Raw genomic sequence first — 19,133 nt, 5'->3', positions numbered from 1 at the left:
ACAAAGTAAATAAACTGTAACTGATATAAAAAATAAAAATTTAATAAAAAAAAGAAAACCACACACACACACACACATACACACACACAAGACTGTACTTTAAATTAAGCCATATTACACTGAAGATAGCCCTTCTGGAGAGAAGAAAAACCATTTTAATGAAAATGTAAAATAATAGACTTACTGTGAATCCCAAAAGCATTAATAAGAGAAATAATTTTCAGGAAGGATAGTATATATGTCAACCAAGAAAGATGAGCAGCACAATGCATGAACTAGTTACCTAGAAGCTACATATGGAAAAACCAGTAAGTAAAAAAGATTGGAAGTGCCAGGAGAGAGAGATGGTGAGCTAACCAGAATGGTCAGTTTGGTTGAACGAGAAGCTGAAGAAAAAGGAAGGAATTATGCCACAATGCAAAGTACATTCCAGACAGCAAGAGACTGAATCCTGATGCCCTGAGGCGGGACGACCTGCAATGCTGAAGAAGAGGCTGGAGCCCACTGCAGAAGGAAGGAGAATGGGGTGATCACTTGTCCTTGTCAGTCCCTGAAAGCATGGGAAACAACTGGTGGATTTCAGATCAAGAAGGATCATGGTCAGACCTGCACTTCAGAAAGGATCCTCATACCTCCAGTAAAAGCACAGACTAGGGGGAGCCATTGTTGACACAGGAAAAACAATTCATGCTTTTACTCTGGAAATCTGAAGAGAAAGTCAGCGAGACGCTGCTGAAGACCACAAGCTAGAGGAGTCCAGGATGACAGGGACAGTGTCCTGTCTGAGTGAGAAGAGTGGAGCTGCTGTTATTTGAGACACAGAAGACCAAACGGACAAGACAGAAACAAACATTTGGGCTAAGGCATACGGATTTCAGGATGCTAATTGGAGGAAAGAAATGGAACGGTGCCCATCCTCTCTGTCACTCAGTAAAACTATTTTTATTCTTAGTACATGCCTTCTTCATTTCATTGTAAAGTGAAACAGGTTGATAGATTACGGAGACTTAGAGTCTAAAGAGTTTTTTTTAAAGGTAAAAGATGCTAGTTTATTTTTTAATATATTTATATTTCCTTATTATCTATTTTATGCATATGAGTGCTTTGTCTTCACACACACCAGAAGAGGGCATCAGACCTCATTACAGATGGTTGTGAGCCACTATGTGAGTGCTTGGAATTGAACTCAGGACCTCTGGAAGAGCAGGCAGTGCTCTTAACCGCTGAGCCATCTCTCCAGCCGGCTAGTTTATTTTTTCAAGGTATCAGGATTACATAAAATAGAATTTAAAGCCCTGTGATGTATAAAATATTTCCAGTACTTAACACTGCCAAAGTGTTATCATGTCCACCACAACTTTATTAGTTTTGAAAAATAATGATCAATTTGAAGAGAAGTTAAAGATTTTAAAGAAAGATAAATGGAAAAAGTTGCTTATTTGCTGATTTTATAAACATACTTCTTGATGTATATGAGCAAGTGTTCCCATAATATTGACTTCTGGGGAAAAAGAATCCAACAACCCAGATAGCACAGAGTGCTACCTAGGTTATGTATTCTCCTATGAGGCAAAAAAATCAAGTTTACGAAATACAAAGTTGCTTCTCATTGATGTCAGCACCAGAACAGACATTGCATGGGATCTGAAAACCAAGTTTTGCCCAGTTCTGGAGGTTTGCCATATTTCTAGACCAATAAATACCTGTACCAGTAGAACTGAGCTGATTGTTTTAGATATTTTGGGACTGATGCAAGTGACACTTGGAGTTAAATTCCTGCTCCTCTCCCAAGCTTGATTATTATAGTTCTGTGGTTGTCTTTCATTTCAGTACTCAGGAAGCAGAGGCAGGTGGATCTCTGTGAGTTTGAGGCTAGCCTGGTCTACAGAGTGAATTCCCAGATAGCCAGAGCTACTTAATAAACAAACAAATAAGATGAAATTGCTAATCATGGTAAAATAGTAAAATACACACAATATACAGTGTCTTTCTCTCCCATAGTCCCTCTGAGGGAAAATTTATAATTTATTCTAAAGAATCATTTCAGTGATAAGTGTTAAGCATTCACAATATTTTCAAGAATAAGCTTTGAGGAGCGATGCCTAGATATGCTGGCCTCAGCTTTGGCCTTGTTTAGCATCCCACAGAGTTTAACTAGGGCTGTCTGTGTGACTCTGCATTTGGAGCTAACCATCGGAGCCTGGTGAACTCACTAATGCATATACAGCTGGCTGGTATGCCTGGCCCTTTCTATAATCTGATGCTTGCTACTAGATTCAGCAGTGTGTGGAAATGGTTATTCCCCCCTCCGTAGCTGACTGTTAGGAGGAACCCTTGCGTGGATCCAGTGCCAGCATACAAATCTGTGAGAATGCTAGAGAGATCTTGGTTGCCATGGCCATGTTGTGCTTAGAAGAAGACTATTCTTCAGCCCTTCTCGCCATCCTCCATTTTGTATTCTTTCTGTCTCCTCTTCTATGTTTCATGAGCTTTAAGCCAGTAGTGTGTCTTGTTTATGGCTAACCCTTCAACCATCATTTACAGTCAGCCTCTTGTGTAGACATGCATGGTTTCTTTGCTTAGCTTTATCTCTCTGCAAAGGAACAGGAGCAGGACATTTCTCTAGCATCACTCTTTCTCTTTTCTTTCTTAAATGTATATGAGTGCTCTATCTGCATGTACACCTGCATTCCAGAAAAGGGCACCAGATCACATTATAGATGGTTGTGAGCCACCATGTGGTTGCTGGGAATTGATCTCAGGACCTCTGGAAGAGCCAGTAGTGCTCTTAACCACTGGGCCATCTCTCCAGCTTCCTCTAGTGTCATTCTTAACATGTTGTATTGAAAAGAAGAATATTGTCAGAAATCAGAAATTATTGACAAGTGATGCAAATTTGAAGATTTAGTTAGAAACAGTTCTTGGTTACATAGGTGTGGATGTAACTGACATTTCTGCACTTGAATGAACTGAAAAAAATTCTAAGGGTGGCCTGAAAATACATTAACACATGCTGGCAAGAAGAAGGTTTTCAAATTTTCAGCTCTAGGAAAAGGCGATTTAACACACTTCTGGGGTTATTTTCATTTGAGGTACGGATCTGAACTAACTACATCTGTGTTTGAGAGACAGCTTCACCAGTGTTTCCAAAACACTCAGCATGGGTATGTTAGACCGGATTTTAGCTCAATTATACAACCACAAGAAATTTCAACACAGCATCTGTCACAGGAAGAGACATCGTTAGAATTTTTTAAACGGTGGCACCTTTGATAGCTACTTGCAAGAGGAAAAGTCATCCAAATGCTGGGATATTCTAGCCACCTGACAAAGGGCAATGAAGATCCTCTACTATTTGCTGCTTCCTGCCTACATAGTTCTCTCATCAGAGGTGGCTGCCAAGACCTTCAACAGATCCTCCACCAATTCAGTCTGAGTCTCGAATTCAGACTCAGGGAGCTACTTCAGAAAAGGTTAGGGACATCGCCACAGCTACTTATGAATTGCATTTTACATGAAACTTTTATCAAACTCAAGATTGACTATGTCCTTTGCACTTTTTGTTATATGATATAAAGAAATCATCACTAATGTCTTCATAAGCCATTAGTGCAGTTCTGTCACTATGTGGGTATTTTATATCAAATTTGAGGAGTGTTTTTAGGATTATAGAACATTTTTATGCTGCATGGGAACACGACCTTTCTTTAAAATCACTGCCCTATTCCTATTGTTATAAAGAAAAAAAAATCCCAATCATTCAATTTTACCAATAAAGACTCTTGAACCACATGCTGGGGCAAAAAACTGCTAGCTCAGAGAGGCAGAGAAAGTACCCAGCTGACCTTCCTAATCAGCTCATGTCCTAGAGAAAAAAAGCCTTTTTTACTCAGCTTACAACCCAGATGGAAAAAGCCAAAAGCTAAAAACCAAAAGCTTTTTCTTCTCCACGATGTCTTAATATCCTTCCACTCAACCCTCTTTTCTGTTTACTTCCTGTCAGCTGGTTACTTGCTCTGCCTCTTGATGTAGGGTTAACTTTATTTAATCCTTCATACAGGAAGTTCTTGGATTAAAGGTGTGTGCTAGGGCTGAGCCACTCCACAACTAAAAACAGTTCATAATCTCGGATTCACAGTGGGATCCGATATCATGCAACACATTCCCCTGGAAAATTGTTAAGAATTAAGTTGATTGTTTCTAGGTAACATTAATTATTATAAAAAAGTGAATCCGATTGGTAAACTATTTCTTCAAGAAGCTAAAAATGAATTATGACTGCATGGTGAAGAACAATTGCTTTGGGAGTCCCGTAGCACAGAATCTTGGGACCTCTATTTGGGAAATAACCTTTCAGCAATGGACAAGAAAGTCTAAGGAAATAAAGTTACAGAACATTGCACACAGCATCTGAATTTTTTCTTTTCTTTTTTTTTTAAAGATTTATTTATTTATTTTATGTATATAAGTGACAGACAAGGGCACCAGATCACTTTATAGATGGTTGTGAGCCACCATGTGGTTGCTGGGAATTGAACTCAGGACCTCTGGAAGAGCAAACAGTGCTCCAGAGGCAGCTCTGGAGAGATGAGCCATCTCTCCAGCCCGCATCTGAATTTTTAATGTCCTTTTCCTGACCTGGCTGTTACTTTTTGTCTATTTACTGGATTGGGTTAGATCCTTGTGAGATGAGTCATATTACAATAGCAGGAAGCGGGGCTGAGGAGACAGCTCAGTCAGTAATGTGCTTTTTTCCAGGCATGAACATTTGAGTTCAGCTAGGGAGGTAGAGACAGAGTGCTGGGGAGGTAGAGACAGAGGAATCCCTGGAGCTCACTGGGTAGCCAACTTACCCTAATCAATGAGCCCTAGGTCCTAGTAAAAGAGCCTGTCTCACAAGACAAGACAGATGACTCCTATGAATGACAGGAGATTGATCTCTGGCCTGCACATGTACTCACACACACACACATACACAAACCCATGCATGTGAACACAAGCAGGCTTTCATACATGCACACATGCTCATGAATACACACACTGACACATACACATACATGCACACACACACATACACACTCACAAATACATGCATAACACATACTAGATTTACTGTTATATATATATTAGAAAGGAACAAAGTTGAGAAGGGGCATGTTTGGGGAGAATATGGAGGTAGAATGATCATATTTCATTGCATCCATTTAAAATCTTAAAAACAACACCAACAATAACACACAGTTGATGTAGGCAATTGGGAGAAGGACCAGTGGGAATCAAAGCCGGTTCTAGGGAGGTTAAAGGAAGGGTGAATATGGCTGCTGGCACATAGTACTCTGAAGGAACAGAGGGAAGAGGTGAAGCTTGAAGTTAGATGAGCAGCGGAGTCAGGAAAAACCTATCGACAAACTAGAAGACATTCTGCACAGGTTAGATAGAGAAAAAATAGCCAAGAACCCAGAATACTTAAAAGGAAGTTAGGCAGCACTTTTCTTTGTCGGGATGGAGGAAAGTGTAAGAGTCGCTGTGGAAGGGAAAACACCATGCTGATTTTTAAGTGTCTCCATGGGAATGAACTCACTTGGATTCTGCAGTTTTTATTTGTAAATTTCCAAGTGGAAGCCAGCAGTTTATAAATATCTTCATCAGCATGGTCTAGGAAGATGGAACCTTAGAATACATGAGGATTCAGAGTCTAGGTCTGACTCGGATACTAGCTTTTCCATAAGCACTCAGTATGACTCCATGCTGATGATCCAGTGTCTCAGTCAGAACAGGAACTGTCCCCACAGGCTCCTGTCCTGAGCACATGGTCCCCAGCTGGTGGTGGTATTTTGGGAGGTTTGGGAAATTTGAGGAGGCAGGGCCTAGTTAAAGGAAGTAGGTCACTGAGGTGTGCCTTCAGTGGTTATTGCTAGTTGCTAGTCATTCCCACTCTTTCAGCTTCCTGCCTGCCATGAAGTGATCTGCCTCTACCACACTGCTGCCACCATCATGTTCTGTCTCACTTCAGGCTGAGGGGCCGTGAACTAAACCTTCTGAGACAATGAGCCAACACCACACACACACACACACACACACACACACACACACACACACACACACACACACACACACAAACACCAAAACACCTTTGGGCCAGCAAGTGACATGGCTCAGATGGTAAAAGCCTGTTGACTTGAGTTCAGACCATAGAATCCACATGGCAGAAACACAAATGACTCTTGCAAAATTTCCTCTGACCACATGCACACTGCAGCATAACCTCCAAATAAACAACAATAAAAAGTATACTTGCTTGTAAAAGATTTACATGTGTTTTGCTCTGTGTAGGAGAACTTTAATTCAGAACAGGGCTGTTCTGGCAAAAGATCACATCTAAAAACCTTCAAGGTCTGTGTGATCCATTTGGAATACAAACACGCCTTTAATCCCAGGAGAAGAGGCAAGCAGATCTCTGAGTTCAAAGCCAGTTAGAGCTAGTTTCAGGTAAAGAGAAGCTGAGGTTCAGGCATGGTGGTACACTACTTTAATCCCTCATGAGACAGAGGCATGCAGATCTCTTGAGTTCTAGTCAGTGCTGTTCAGGCAGTTCAGCCGAGTCAGGTGGTTGAGAGGCAGTGCAGTGGAGCTGAGTTCTTGGCAATTCAGTTCATGGAATTCAGAGGCAGTTTTTACCAGGAGAGTTTTACAGAGAGAGGTTGAAGAGAGAACAAACTGGACACAGGTAAAGACAGAATGATCCAGAGAATGAGAAGGAGCCAATATTAGAACAGATTGCTAGAATTAGTTTGAGGCCAAAGAGAGCTATTCAGTGGGAAACTGAGAAGCCAGATAGGATCAGTCAGCTTGGAGAGGAGTTTAAGCCAGAACAGCAGAGTTGAACAATCCAGAGCTCAGTAAGAGCTAGAAAGGGTGAGCTTATTCAGCAGAGGCTGAAAACATTCTAGGCCTAAAGTAGATTGTATGGAGGCTAGAAGCTTTCAGGACTAGGCCTCAGTAAATAGACAGAGGCAGCAAGCCTCTCAGATGACAATTACATCAGGTGAATAAAAGTTGCTTTAATAGTTGTGTGGAGAGTTGAGATGTGGGAAATAAGCAGATTGAAGGCCTGATAATGTTTTGTAAAGAGAGAGAGAAATAAATAGAAATGTCTAAGTAGCATTGAGCACTATCAAGTGTATCAATGTCATGGACCCCAACTGTAACTGATATCAGTAGCAGAGCACATGGAGCAAGTTTTCCAGACATGTGTAAGGCCATGGCCACCTGCTTATTCTTGCTTGGTTTTGATGTCTGGTGTTAGAGACACCTGGAGTTGATCAAAGTCTCAGAGGTGCAGTGATTTGAGTCCCTAAAAAGCTCATATATTTGAATGTTTAGTCATTCAATAGTGGCACTATTTAAAAGGATTAGAAGGATCGAAAGGTTCAGCCTTGTTGGAGGAAGTATGTCACTGGGGGTGGGTTTGAGGTTTAAACCTCTCTCTCTCTCCCTTTCCTCCATCAGGAAGGAGCTCTTAGGTGCTGCTACAGCACCATGCCTGTCTGCTATGTTCCCAACACAAAGATAATGAATTAATATCTGAAACTGTAAGCAAGCCCCCGATTCAATCCTTCATATTGTAAGAGTTATGTTGGTCATAGTGTCTCTTCACAGCAAAAGAACAGTGACTAGCAAGCTAAAGTTTCATATTATGGAGAGAATCCAAATGTGTACTAGTTATATCTTCAGTTATTGATAGTGGCAGAGGAAAAACTTTCAAATGTTTTATGCAATGCCTGGCCATGTTTTCCAGATTTTCAGTGTGAGTTAATTAGAATACAAACAAAAAGTCAGACACTGAGATCAGATGAAACCAAAGTAGGTCAGAGTTTTCCATGGCAGCAGTGAAGTAGGAAAGCAACATTTTCACTAAGTTTTATTAATGCAAAAGCAGAAATTAAAAGCCCAAACTGGTTTATGATAATGGTTCATAGCTTTTTGACTAAGAGGCCCAGAATAGAAGAGAATTTTTGTTTGATCTCTGAAAAACTGATCACGTGTATCCTACTTTTCTTCAACCACTGCAGGCATTTCACAGATGTCCAAAAGGCAGCTCGAAAGGGCCTTACACTCCAAATTCATAATGCAGAGCCAAGCGCAAAACATGCATGTGAAAAGCATTGGGTTTCACTGGCATGCTACTGATTACTCTTTAGTGCATGTACTTTTTAAAAAATATATTTTAATTTTTTATTTTTTTAAAGGATTTATTTATTACGTATACAGTGCCTGCAACCCAGAAAAGGGCATCAGATCTCATTATAGATGGTTGTGAGCCACCATGTGGTTGCTGGGAATTGAACTCAGGACCTCAGAAAGCACAGACAGTGCTCCTAACCTCTGAGCCATCTCTCCAGCCCCAGTTTCTTTTATGCTTTAAATTAGGTGTTTATTTCGGGGTCGGGGGCAGGGGGTATGTGCTCATGAGTGGTAGTACCTGTGGAGGCCAGAATAGGGCTACAGTCCCCTGGAGTAACAAGGGAGCAGCTGACATGGGTGCTGGGAATTGAATTCCAGGCCTCTGCAACAACAGCTGTCAATCTTAACCACTGAGCACCCACTCTAGCCCCTCTTGCACATACTTTTGCATGGCTTTAATACAGGAATGATTTAGGATTTGACTTTTGTTCTTCTGCTTTTTTTAAAAATTTCTTTCTTTAAGATTTATTTATCTATTTTATGTATAAGAATGCTTAGTTTTCATGAACACCAGAAGAGGTAATCAGATTCCATTAAGATTGTTGTGAGCCACCATGTGGTTGCTGGGAATTGAACTCAGGACCTCTTAAAGAGCAGCCAGTGCTCTTAACCACTGAGCCATTTGTCTATGGCCATACTGCCCTGAACGCACCTGATGTCTGATCTCGGAAGCTAAGCACGTCGGGCTGGTTTGTACTTGGATGGGCTTTGATTTTTGTGTTTAATTGTTGTTCTGTGATTCTAGACTCTCACAGACTCTTTATGAATGTTACTCTCCTAAATTCCTGAACATATTTTGAAAAGATGTTATATCATATTTCACACACGTCTTATTTCATTTAAGTGGCACATGTTTTGTAGCAACAAAATATGTGTAGAATTGCAGAAAACATTTTTGTGCTTCAAATTCCTATCAAAAAAATTTTAAGTCAACAGACTTTTAAAAAATCCACCCTTACCTTTCCCTTTTAATTTGTTCTGTTCTTGCATTTCTTCTTGATCTAGTTTTCTTTTGCTATGTGAAGCTGAAGAGCATCCTTGAGAGCAGATGAAAAGGTGTATCTTTGGCTCAACGTTTTTGACAGTAATCTGTGATGAATTAGGCATATATTTGGCCTTAATTTGGATTTCAATTCTATTCTTCATAATTCATGTTTTCTTTCATATTCCTCATAATCCTGTCAACACTGGATACCTTAAGCATCTTTTGTGCTGTTGATATTGAATAATCTCTACAGCAGTGGTTCTCTGCTTTCCTAATGCTGCAACCCTTTAAATGTATACCTCATATTGTGGTGACCTCTAGCCATAAAATTATTTTTGTTACAATTTCATAACTATAATTTAGTTACTGTTATGAATCATAATGTAATTATCGAGCTGATATGTAGGATATCTGATATGTGACCCCTGTGAAAGGGTCATTTTGTCCCTCCCAGGAGTCGTGACCCACAGGCTGAGAACCTATGCTCTAAAAAGTTGATTAGTACAAACTTAATCCCAAGCAGCTTGTATAAAAGGCTGTTACATTTAAAATGTCTGTAGCTGAGCAGGACATCGTAGCACACACCTTTAATCCCAGCACTCAAGAGGCAGAGGCAGCCAGATCGTTGCGAGTTCCAAGCCAGCCTGAGCTATGTAGTGAGTTACAGGATAGCCAGGCCTACATAGTAAGATCCTGTCTCAGGAAAATTAATGTGTAGAGCGAGGGTGGCAAGATGGCTCAGTGGGTAAAGATGCTTGCAGCCAAACCTGAAGACCTGAGTTGGACCCCCAGAACCCACATAGTGGAAGGAGAACTCTGACTCCTGAAAGTTGTTCTCTGAATGTCCCATGTCTGCAAACATTGTAAACAAATGTATAAAAATGTCTACAGTGGATTATGTTATTGAAAAGATCAGTCAATTATAGTGATTGAACCTAGGACTAACATGCAATCTCTCAACCATCTCGTCTGCTGTTTAAACCTTGCTCTTCTCCCTTTTCGTGAGCCTTTTCTTTAATTTGAAAGTTTGTTGGGACTTGCTTAAACTTTAAATGGTATTCTCCTTTAATACGTTTATCTCTCTACAACAAAAAGCACTTCCGTTGCTTACTCTAGTGTTGAATCCTCAATCCATTTGTCTCAACTGGTATTTGCCCACAGGATTGTAAATTATGAGAACATTAATAAAAACGACTACTACACAATTAGCAGAAACGCAGTGACCCACATTTGCAACAATGAGATCGAATACATCGAGATTGCACGGTGGGAAAAGGAGTATCTGTACCACGAAAAGCTCACGAAGATCCCCATCTTCTCGCTCTTCCGGAAGTGGAAGGCTTTCAGCGTGTGGAGGAAGAACGTCCGCTCCAAGAAAATCACCGGCTGCCGGAAAGCGCTGCAAAAGAATCTCTTCATTGTCAATCCTGTACGTATTCCTTGCTCACCGGTGTTGGTACAGACACCCCATTTCATCGTGGCCTTTGTCCAGTCGCATCTAGCAATTCAGTAATCAGTGTGTTCCGGCCCGCTAACCGGGGCAGCAAAGGGCAGGAGTGTGAGGGAGCTGCCCTGTCTACGAAGATTTACGTCTGTTTCTATGGCTCAGCAGCCACAGCTTGCTTTTCTCTGAGAATAATCTGTTATCTATCTATCTATCTATCTATCTATCTATCTATCTATCTATCTATCCATCCATTCAGCATTCTGCCTGCTTGTGTGCATGCACCCCAGAAGAGGGCACCAGATCTCATTATAAATGGTTGTGAGCCACCACGTGGTTGCTGGGAATTGAACTCAGGACCTTTGGAAGAACAGCCCATGCTCCTTACCTCTGAGCCATCTCTCCAGCCCAGGCTAGCAGATTTTTATGGCCATGTCAGTTGTGCAACAGAGGAGGCGGAGAGAACTAACATTTATAGAGATCAATAATAACTAAAATTGACCACGCAAAGTAAGTGTGGAGGATGCGTCATCTCCGTCACTGATGCGCCTCAGCAGGCTGACCTGTGCTGGGATAACCCCTCCCTCGCAGCACTAAGCTCAGACTCTCGTCTCACGTCATTGCGGACTTAACAGCCACTTGAACTTCTTTACCATGCTTTGAACACTGCATATGGTGTTTTTTTTTGTTGTTGTTTGTTTGTTTGTTTGTTTGTTTTCTTTTTTTTGGTTGGTTGGTTGGTTTTGGTTTTTGGTTTTTTGTTTTTTTTTTTTTTTTTTTTTTGGGGGGGGGATTGTTTGTTTTTGTCATTACGGAAAAAAAATCCTGGGTTTTTCTTTTAAATGACTTCTCCCAGCCCTCATGGCTTATTCTCTTATGTACTGAATCAGACTGTCTCTTTGCCAGTGCTGGAGTGGTCATGACAGAGTCTCCTCTTAAATTTCTTGTGAGCATGCTAGAAAGTTCTCATCCTTCTAAGCTAAGATTTACCTAGGAAGCGACCCACTTTCATTATCTACCCACTTTCGCTCAAATACCTGGTAACCGACACACCGCAAGCACAATCTATATAATTAAGTGGCTGATTCTTCTAGACTAGGATAAAAGAAGAAGATGCATGAAATTTAAATTTTTTTATTTGAGAATTGCTTAAATTTAAAATGGTCAACCTTTATTTTGTGTGTTGCCTGCATATTTGTCTATGTACCATATGTGTGTAGGGCTCGTGGAAGCCAGAGATGGTTGGGTCTCCTGGGGATGGAGTAACTGACAGTTGTGAGCTGCCATGTGGGTGCTGGAAATAGAACCCAGGTCCTCTGAAGAGCAGCCATTGCTCTTAACCACTGAGCCATCTCTCCAGCCCCTATTTTAAACGTTTTTATTTCATCTTACTTCTTTAGTGTATGTGCCTGCCATGGCATGCACGTGGAGGTCATAGGACAGCTCAAGGGAGTTGGTTTTTTTGCCTCTGCTTGGTATGTCCTAGGACTGAACTTCAGTCCTCAGGCTTGGTGGCAGATACCGTTACTTGCTGAGCCACCCTGCTGGTCCTGATATTTTTATTTTATGGTTCTTTTAATGAAATACTAAATCTTGTAAGCATCTGTGCCTACATTTTCTTTAACAACTTTTTAAAAAAGATTTATTCATGTATTTATTATGTATACAATGTTCTGTCTGCATGTACACCTGCACATCAGAAGAGGGCACCAGATCTCATTATAAATGGTTGTGAGCCACCGCTTGGTATCTGGGAATTGAACTGAGAACCTCTGGAAGAGCAATGCTCTTAACCTCTGAGCCATCTATCCAGCATCCAGCCCCCCCCCCCTTTTTTTTTTTTTTTTTGAGACAGGGTTCCTCTATGTGTAGCCCTGGCTATCCTGGAATTCACTTTGTCCACCAGGCTGGCTTTGAACTACACAGCGATCTGCCCGCTTTTGCCTCGCAAGTGCTGGGATCAAAGGTGTGCACCCCCTTGCCCTGCGTCTTTCACAACTTTGTTTATACATATTGACATGCGTGCTATGCGTTCACCCACTCGCAGTGTGTAGTTTAGTGATATAACTTCAGTGTGTTCACAGGGGACCAACCATCGCCACAGTCTAGCTCCATTTGCCACTGATGGCCATTCACCATTTCTCACCCAGTCCCTTTTCTTGTCTCCATAACTTTGCCTATTCTATGCACTTAAGGAATCATACAATATGACAGATATTTTTCACTTACTCTACTCTCTTCAAAATGCATCTGTGTTGGGAAATACCACTTATTTTCACTGGCTAAGTACACTTCTTTGTGTGTTTATACCTACTTTATTAATTAACTGATAGATATTTGAATTGTTTCCATTATTGGGCAATCACAAACAATTTTTTATACAAATAAATGCAGCTACAAATAAATATCTATGTATATTTTCCTGAACATATTATAAATTCTCTAAATATTTTTAGACATATTAAATATTCACGTATAAGTTTTTGTCTCTTGGGCGCATTATTGGGATGGAAGTGCTGGGCTGTTGGTGTCTGCTTATCCTTTTCCAGTACATCTTGTTAGCGGTGGCAAATCTAAAGTAAAGCTTAGTTTTGTCCCATGTCAGAGCCTTAGATTCATAAGTGGCCCCTTCTGTGATGGTTGTGACTGGAAATTGTAAAGACTTTTAGTCGCCATCAGCCAAATCCCAACCTAAAGAGCGTTAAGGCGTCTGGCTTCCTGCTGCTTGCCTTCACTTTTATTCTTTTAGTAGCCAGAAGTCATACTTCTCAGAGTGAGAAGAGAGCAGTGCGCAAACCAAGCGTGATAGCCTGAGTCATGCTTTACAAAAGTTTCTGAAGAGTTCCCACTTGGGTGATTTTGTACCTGTTAGCAAGTTAACACACAGAGAGACACACAGAAACACACACACACACACACACCTACAACCCCTTCATAACCAGTTTTTGTTTAGTGCATATTTTTACAATGTAGGACTTTAAAAATGAAATAATGATTAATTCTTCTTTTCATCCAGTTTCTGCGACCAGCTCTTCTTAAAATTAAGGAAATGTGCTATCAACTGAGTTTTATGGGGCTTTTTTATATTGAAAAATTTCACACCTACACCCTGCAGGAGTTCAAGGCTGCGCAGGTTGTGCGACTACAGGAGGTAATGGATTTTGCCTGTCAAGTTTCAGATTCCTCTCTTCCCTGGAGACTTTGCTATGACTAATTACACCTTCCCATGGATGCTCAGGTGACAGAGCGCCTGGAAGATTTCCGAAGTGAGGCAAAAGACGTGGTCAGGAAGTCTTGTCGCTTTGCCTTACGTGCGGCGGGGTTTATTCCCGATGACTGTATTGAGCAATTTGAGGGTATGAAGGGCCGAGGACGGGGAGGGCTCGAGAGGGGTAGCCTTCGGAAACACTGCCTCTTCTGTGCTTTCCTTTCCTTTAGAGTTAAGTGGCTCTTCTCTTTTCACCTGTTCCAAAGTTCTGCTTGTACACGTAAATTCTATATATTCCTTTTCTGGGGTTAAGAATTGTTTCACACATCAAAGATTTTGTTGCTTCTGTGTATTTTTTTTTTTGAATGAATATTGAAAGATGAAACACAAAAGATTTGTGCGTTGTATCATCCTTAGATTACTTTAAGTTAAACAGTGCAAGTTTTGTTGGCGCTCCGTTTGATTTGCCCGCGTACGGAGAATCTGATAAAATGACATACACAGAGCAAGCCAGCAAAAGGCATCACTGCTTCAGGCTCACCTGGTGAGAGCGTCTGCTTTCTTTCTTTCTTTCTTTCTTTCTTTCTTTCTTTCTTTCTTTCTTTCTTTCTTTCTTTCTTTCTTTTTCAGGATAAAGTAGAGAATCTATAGTTTTTTTCTTAAGATGTATTTATGTGTTTTATGTCTGAGTACTTTTCGGCATGTACAACTGCATACCACAATACAGCTTCAGATAGTTGAGCTGCCACGTGGGTGCTGGGAATCAAACTTGGGACCTTCGAAGAGTCTTTACCACTGAGCCATTTCTCTAGCCCCGAGAATCTATCCTTCTTAAGAGAGGAAAAAAATCAACACTGGGCTGAGGAGATGGCCCACTGGGTACCCCACAAACCTAATGATTTCTAGAACCCAAGTAAAACATAGATACAGCTAGCAATGGCAGCACTCAATAAGGACACAAATGAGTGCCTTTGAGCTAAGGGCTGCTGTCAAAGAACATTGGCACGCACCAGGAGTGCAGTGTTGCAGGGGTGAGGCTCCCAAGTGCATGCGCCCTAGGAGCTAAGTTGCAAAGATTTCAGACTTTGCAGACACAAGTTACACAAGTTACACGAATTCTCTGCATAGATATTTTCTTTAAAGCTCTGGGAAGAACTCCTATGACCCTTTGACTAGAGGAGCCAGATGCATTCTTCTTTTTACTTTTTATTGTAATTTATTCACTTTGTGTTCCTATTACAGCCCCTTCCCTCATCTCCCCACAGTCCCACCCATCCTCCTTCTTCTCCCACTATGCCCCTCCCCTTGTCCACTGATAGGGGAGGTCCTCCTCCCCTTCCCTCTGACCCTAACCTATCAGGTCTCATCAGGACTGGATGCATTGTCTTCTTCTGTGGCCTGGCAAGTCTGCACCCTCCAGGGGGAGGTGATCAAAGAGCCAGCCACTGAGTTCATGTCAGAGACAGTCCCTGTTCCCATTACCAGGGAACCCACTTGGAAACTGAATACCCATCTTGTTCAGCAAATAGCCCATGAGAAAGTTCAAACGACTAGAAATATTGCTTTCCTGTATTTGAATATATTTATGCTTTCAATGGAAGAAGGTCTAAGAATAATTCTGAACTATCATGTTATAATATAATTCAACTAAAATTCCAGTGGACATTATGTTTTAAATTTTAAACTCTTGCCTTAGAGTTGCTATCAAAACTGTGTAGTAATCGTAGGATGCTGAGAACCTTTGCCTTTCTCTCCAGCTTCATCCGTCTGAATGACTACCTAATTCAGAGCACACTGCACGTCCTAACGGTAAACACTGCCAGCCAGCTTCTCAATTTTCTCACTGACAAAATAAAGCGGACTCCCTCAGCAGACGTCATTCAGAAGTGGATTACTGAAGATAAGCCTGAAGTCAGTGAGAAAAAGGTACATGTGGACAAAATCAAGTCTCCAGGCGTTCACTGAGGGGTGTCTCTCTGTTGGGATTTTTGCTGTTGTTTTCTATATTCTGGAAAAACAGAAAATTTTATTTGAATATTATATTGGTTAGTTATTATATTAATTACTATATTAATGTAATAATTAAAACCCACAATTAATTACTAGTTAATGTTTTGTAAGTTATTAATTAATGATTAATATTATAGTTTATATTGTTGCTAATTAATATTATTGAATATTATATTGGTTGATTATTATATTATATGCCATCTTGACCCAACCTAGAATCATCCAGGAAGGGAGTCTTAATGAAGAATTATGTAAGTCAGGCTGGCCTTTGGGCATGTCTGTAGGGAATCATCGTTGGTGAAGAAAACTGCCCCGAAGGTTGAAGCCACCATTTCCTGGGCTGAGCCATGGGCTGTGGGAGTCTAGGGAGTGAAAAAGACAAGCAAGGACGCACTCGGACTCTGTCCCTGACTGTGGATGTGATATAGCTAATGGCTGCGTTTCTTTCTTGACCTCCCCTCAGTGATAGACTGTAGCTTGGAATTATGAGCCCAACCAACCCTCTCCTTTCCTGTGTTGCTTTTTGTCAGGATATTTTATGATATCAAGTATGTGAACTCCATTTCTGTTGAAAGTTGTTTTCTAAGTTTGTTTGCATTTCCATTTTTACAAAGAGAAGTATTTTTAGGCCTTTGTATTATCTTCCAATGTTTTAATTTTTGTTCTTCATGGTATGATTCCACATTTCAAGTGTTGTTCTCTGTTCGTGGGGGCCTGGATTCCAGCTGGGGTCCTGGCACTTGGCTTCTGGACAGAGAACGACATCTTGTTTCTCTCAAGGGAAGCTAGAGCATCTTAGGGTGAGGCCTGAGTGTGCTAAGCTAGGGTGTGGATAAGGTTTTCCACAGAGTGTTACAGTTTGGCTCTTTTAGCATGAGATCACCAGTGGCAATGAAAGCTTTGCCAAGACCCATGCCTGGTTGGCTTGCAGCCAAGGCACAGGTCAAGGAGGCCCAGGCCCAGTGGGACAGAGGGCAGGCCTGGTGAGACACCTGAAATCAAGGGCAACATAAAGCCTGGGCAGAGGACGGGATTTCGAGGGTAAATGTGTTTGACTCGCAGGCATCGGGGAGTCAGGGATACTTTAATGGTCCTATCACAAGAAGGAGATTATCCTATGGGGGGGGGGCACGGAATCTCGAGGTCACTGCTGGACTAAGATCCTTAGCACGGTAGAGCGTTTCTAGGAATTCCTGGAACAGTTTTCATATCAGGGTAGGGTTTGGGCTATAACCTGCCCTGAGGGCTATGTGACCCCCTTCAAGGTCTGGAATTACCCAGATAAGGGGACTAGAACCCCGATAAGAAAAAAGTCTTTCATCATAGACAGAGCACAAATAAGTTGCCTATCGGGAGATGACTGACTTCAGCCTTACCCAGTAGAGCCCCACAGCCAAAGATCTAAATTCAGCTCATGCTGTGACCCGATGGGCCACTGGTCTTGGTAGTCTGCCTTGCTTTATAGCGTTCTACCAGGTGGGCTCTCTGTAACCGTGTCCATGTGGTCCTTTCAGGGGGCCACCCCACTGATGGAGAAGCAGGAAGAAGATGAGTCTCTCATTCCCCTGTTCCTCACAGAACTGATTCTTACGGTTCAGTCACTACTTTTTGAGCCTTCTTTGGAAGACTTTCTGGTGCGTATTTCATTATCTAACATCCGCAAGTAAGCAACCTTTAAAATAGTGGAGTGGCTTCTTTATGCTCGGCTGATTGGAAAGACTGCAGTTGGCACAACAGTGCTAACTCTTGCCTGGGGGAAAATTAGAGGCTTGAGGCAGCCCTCACAGGACTATTCAGGGTGGTACAAACTTTCCGTTGACTAAAACAGCCCTCTGAGCAGAGTCTAAGACGTGGCCACTTTTGAAGATTTTTTTCCAAAATCATATTTTACCTTAGAAAATTCTATTTTTTGGTTATTCATTGCTCTTTAACAATATCTTTAACAATTAATACACTTATCAACATAAAATAATAACCGTGTTCCCCCTAAATGGTGTTTTGTGTGTATTGGTATGCCTACATACCTAATATATCATTAGGTTATATGCACGTGGACATATTTTTAAATTTGAAGTTCTATAGTGTTCTCTGTCCATCTTTCCTTTTCAAAATTATTTTGTTATTTTTTTCAAAATTTCTTTTCTTTTTATGATTTATTTTTAATTTTATGTGCATTTGTGTTTTGCTTGCATGTTTGTCTTTTTTAAAAGATTTCTTTATTTACTGTGTATACAGTGTTCTGACTGCATGTACACCTGCACACCAGAAGAGGGCACCAGCTCTCACTATAGGGGGTTGTGAGCAACCATGTGGTTGCTGGGATTGAGCTCAGGACCTCTGGAAGAGCAAATAGCGCTGTTAACCTCTGAGCCATCTCTCCAGTCCTATGTCTATATTTTTTTCTCCTTAATATTATATCATAAACATTCCTCCATGTCCAATTACTTTGTAAACATTTTATAGCATTTATATATGGTATATATTAATATATGTAGTTATATATATTATATATAATATGTAATATATAGTTATCATAATATATAATCGCATATTATCTAATTAACATATATTAATGTATATCATAATTCATAGGTCTGAGCCACCATTTTTCAATATTTTTGTTATTTATCTTAGCTATTATGAGTAACTCCACAGTCAATATCTTTGCACATAAATCTTTGTTTCTATGTCTAATTTTTAACAGTTTATATTTGTAGACTAGAAAATATTTTTCAAAAACCAATAAACTTGTAATCATCATTCAAATTTTTCCTGAAGTTTCATTTGGCTTTCCTTCTCTCATAGCCCTCTAGTGTTTTGCTCACATTTCCAATCTGTATCTCATCACAATGTGTTGCAATTCTTTTTTGTTTGTTTTGTTTTTCAAGAAACAATTTCTTTGTATAGCCGTAGCTGTCCTGGAACTAGCTCTGTAGACCAGGCCGGCCTTGAACTCATAGAGATCTGCGCACCTCTGCCTCCCTAGGATTGAGATTAAAGGCATGCACACCCCCACCCAGCCACTCACCAGCAATCTGCCTCCTTCTTAATTAGAAATTATTTGCTCTGAAAGCAGAACTGTGTCTTCTGATTTGCTGTAGTCTTGGAACTGCAAAGCCAACACACCTGCTCTGGTTGAGTTATTCCTTTAAAAAAAAAAATTGTTCATTCATTCATTCAATCTGTCTCTGCCTGTGTGTGTGTGTGTGTGTGTGTGTGTGTGTGTGTGTGTGTGTGTGTGT

At 40.8% G+C, this 19,133-nt stretch overlaps 1 protein-coding gene across 1 annotated transcript in view; it reads left to right on the top strand.

Moving 5' to 3' along the window:
* Dnah6 (dynein axonemal heavy chain 6) overlaps positions 1-19,133 on the top strand; it is a 200,961-nt gene that overhangs the window by 9,628 nt on the left and 172,200 nt on the right. The window contains exons 4-9 of the mRNA XM_055596419.1: positions 10,391-10,658; positions 13,690-13,824; positions 13,912-14,029; positions 14,299-14,425; positions 15,639-15,807; positions 17,406-17,525. Of these exons, the coding sequence (XP_055452394.1) occupies positions 10,391-10,658; positions 13,690-13,824; positions 13,912-14,029; positions 14,299-14,425; positions 15,639-15,807; positions 17,406-17,525 (937 nt within the window). The remainder of the gene's footprint in view (positions 1-10,390; positions 10,659-13,689; positions 13,825-13,911; positions 14,030-14,298; positions 14,426-15,638; positions 15,808-17,405; positions 17,526-19,133) is intronic.

The sequence above is a fragment of the Psammomys obesus genome, unplaced genomic scaffold (assembly GCF_907164565.1).
Source record: "Psammomys obesus unplaced genomic scaffold, mPsaObe1.curated_primary_1811, whole genome shotgun sequence".
Taxonomy (NCBI): Eukaryota; Metazoa; Chordata; class Mammalia; order Rodentia; family Muridae; genus Psammomys; species Psammomys obesus.
Note: the sequence above shows the minus strand (reverse complement) of the source record. Positions and strands in the feature narration are given on the sequence as shown.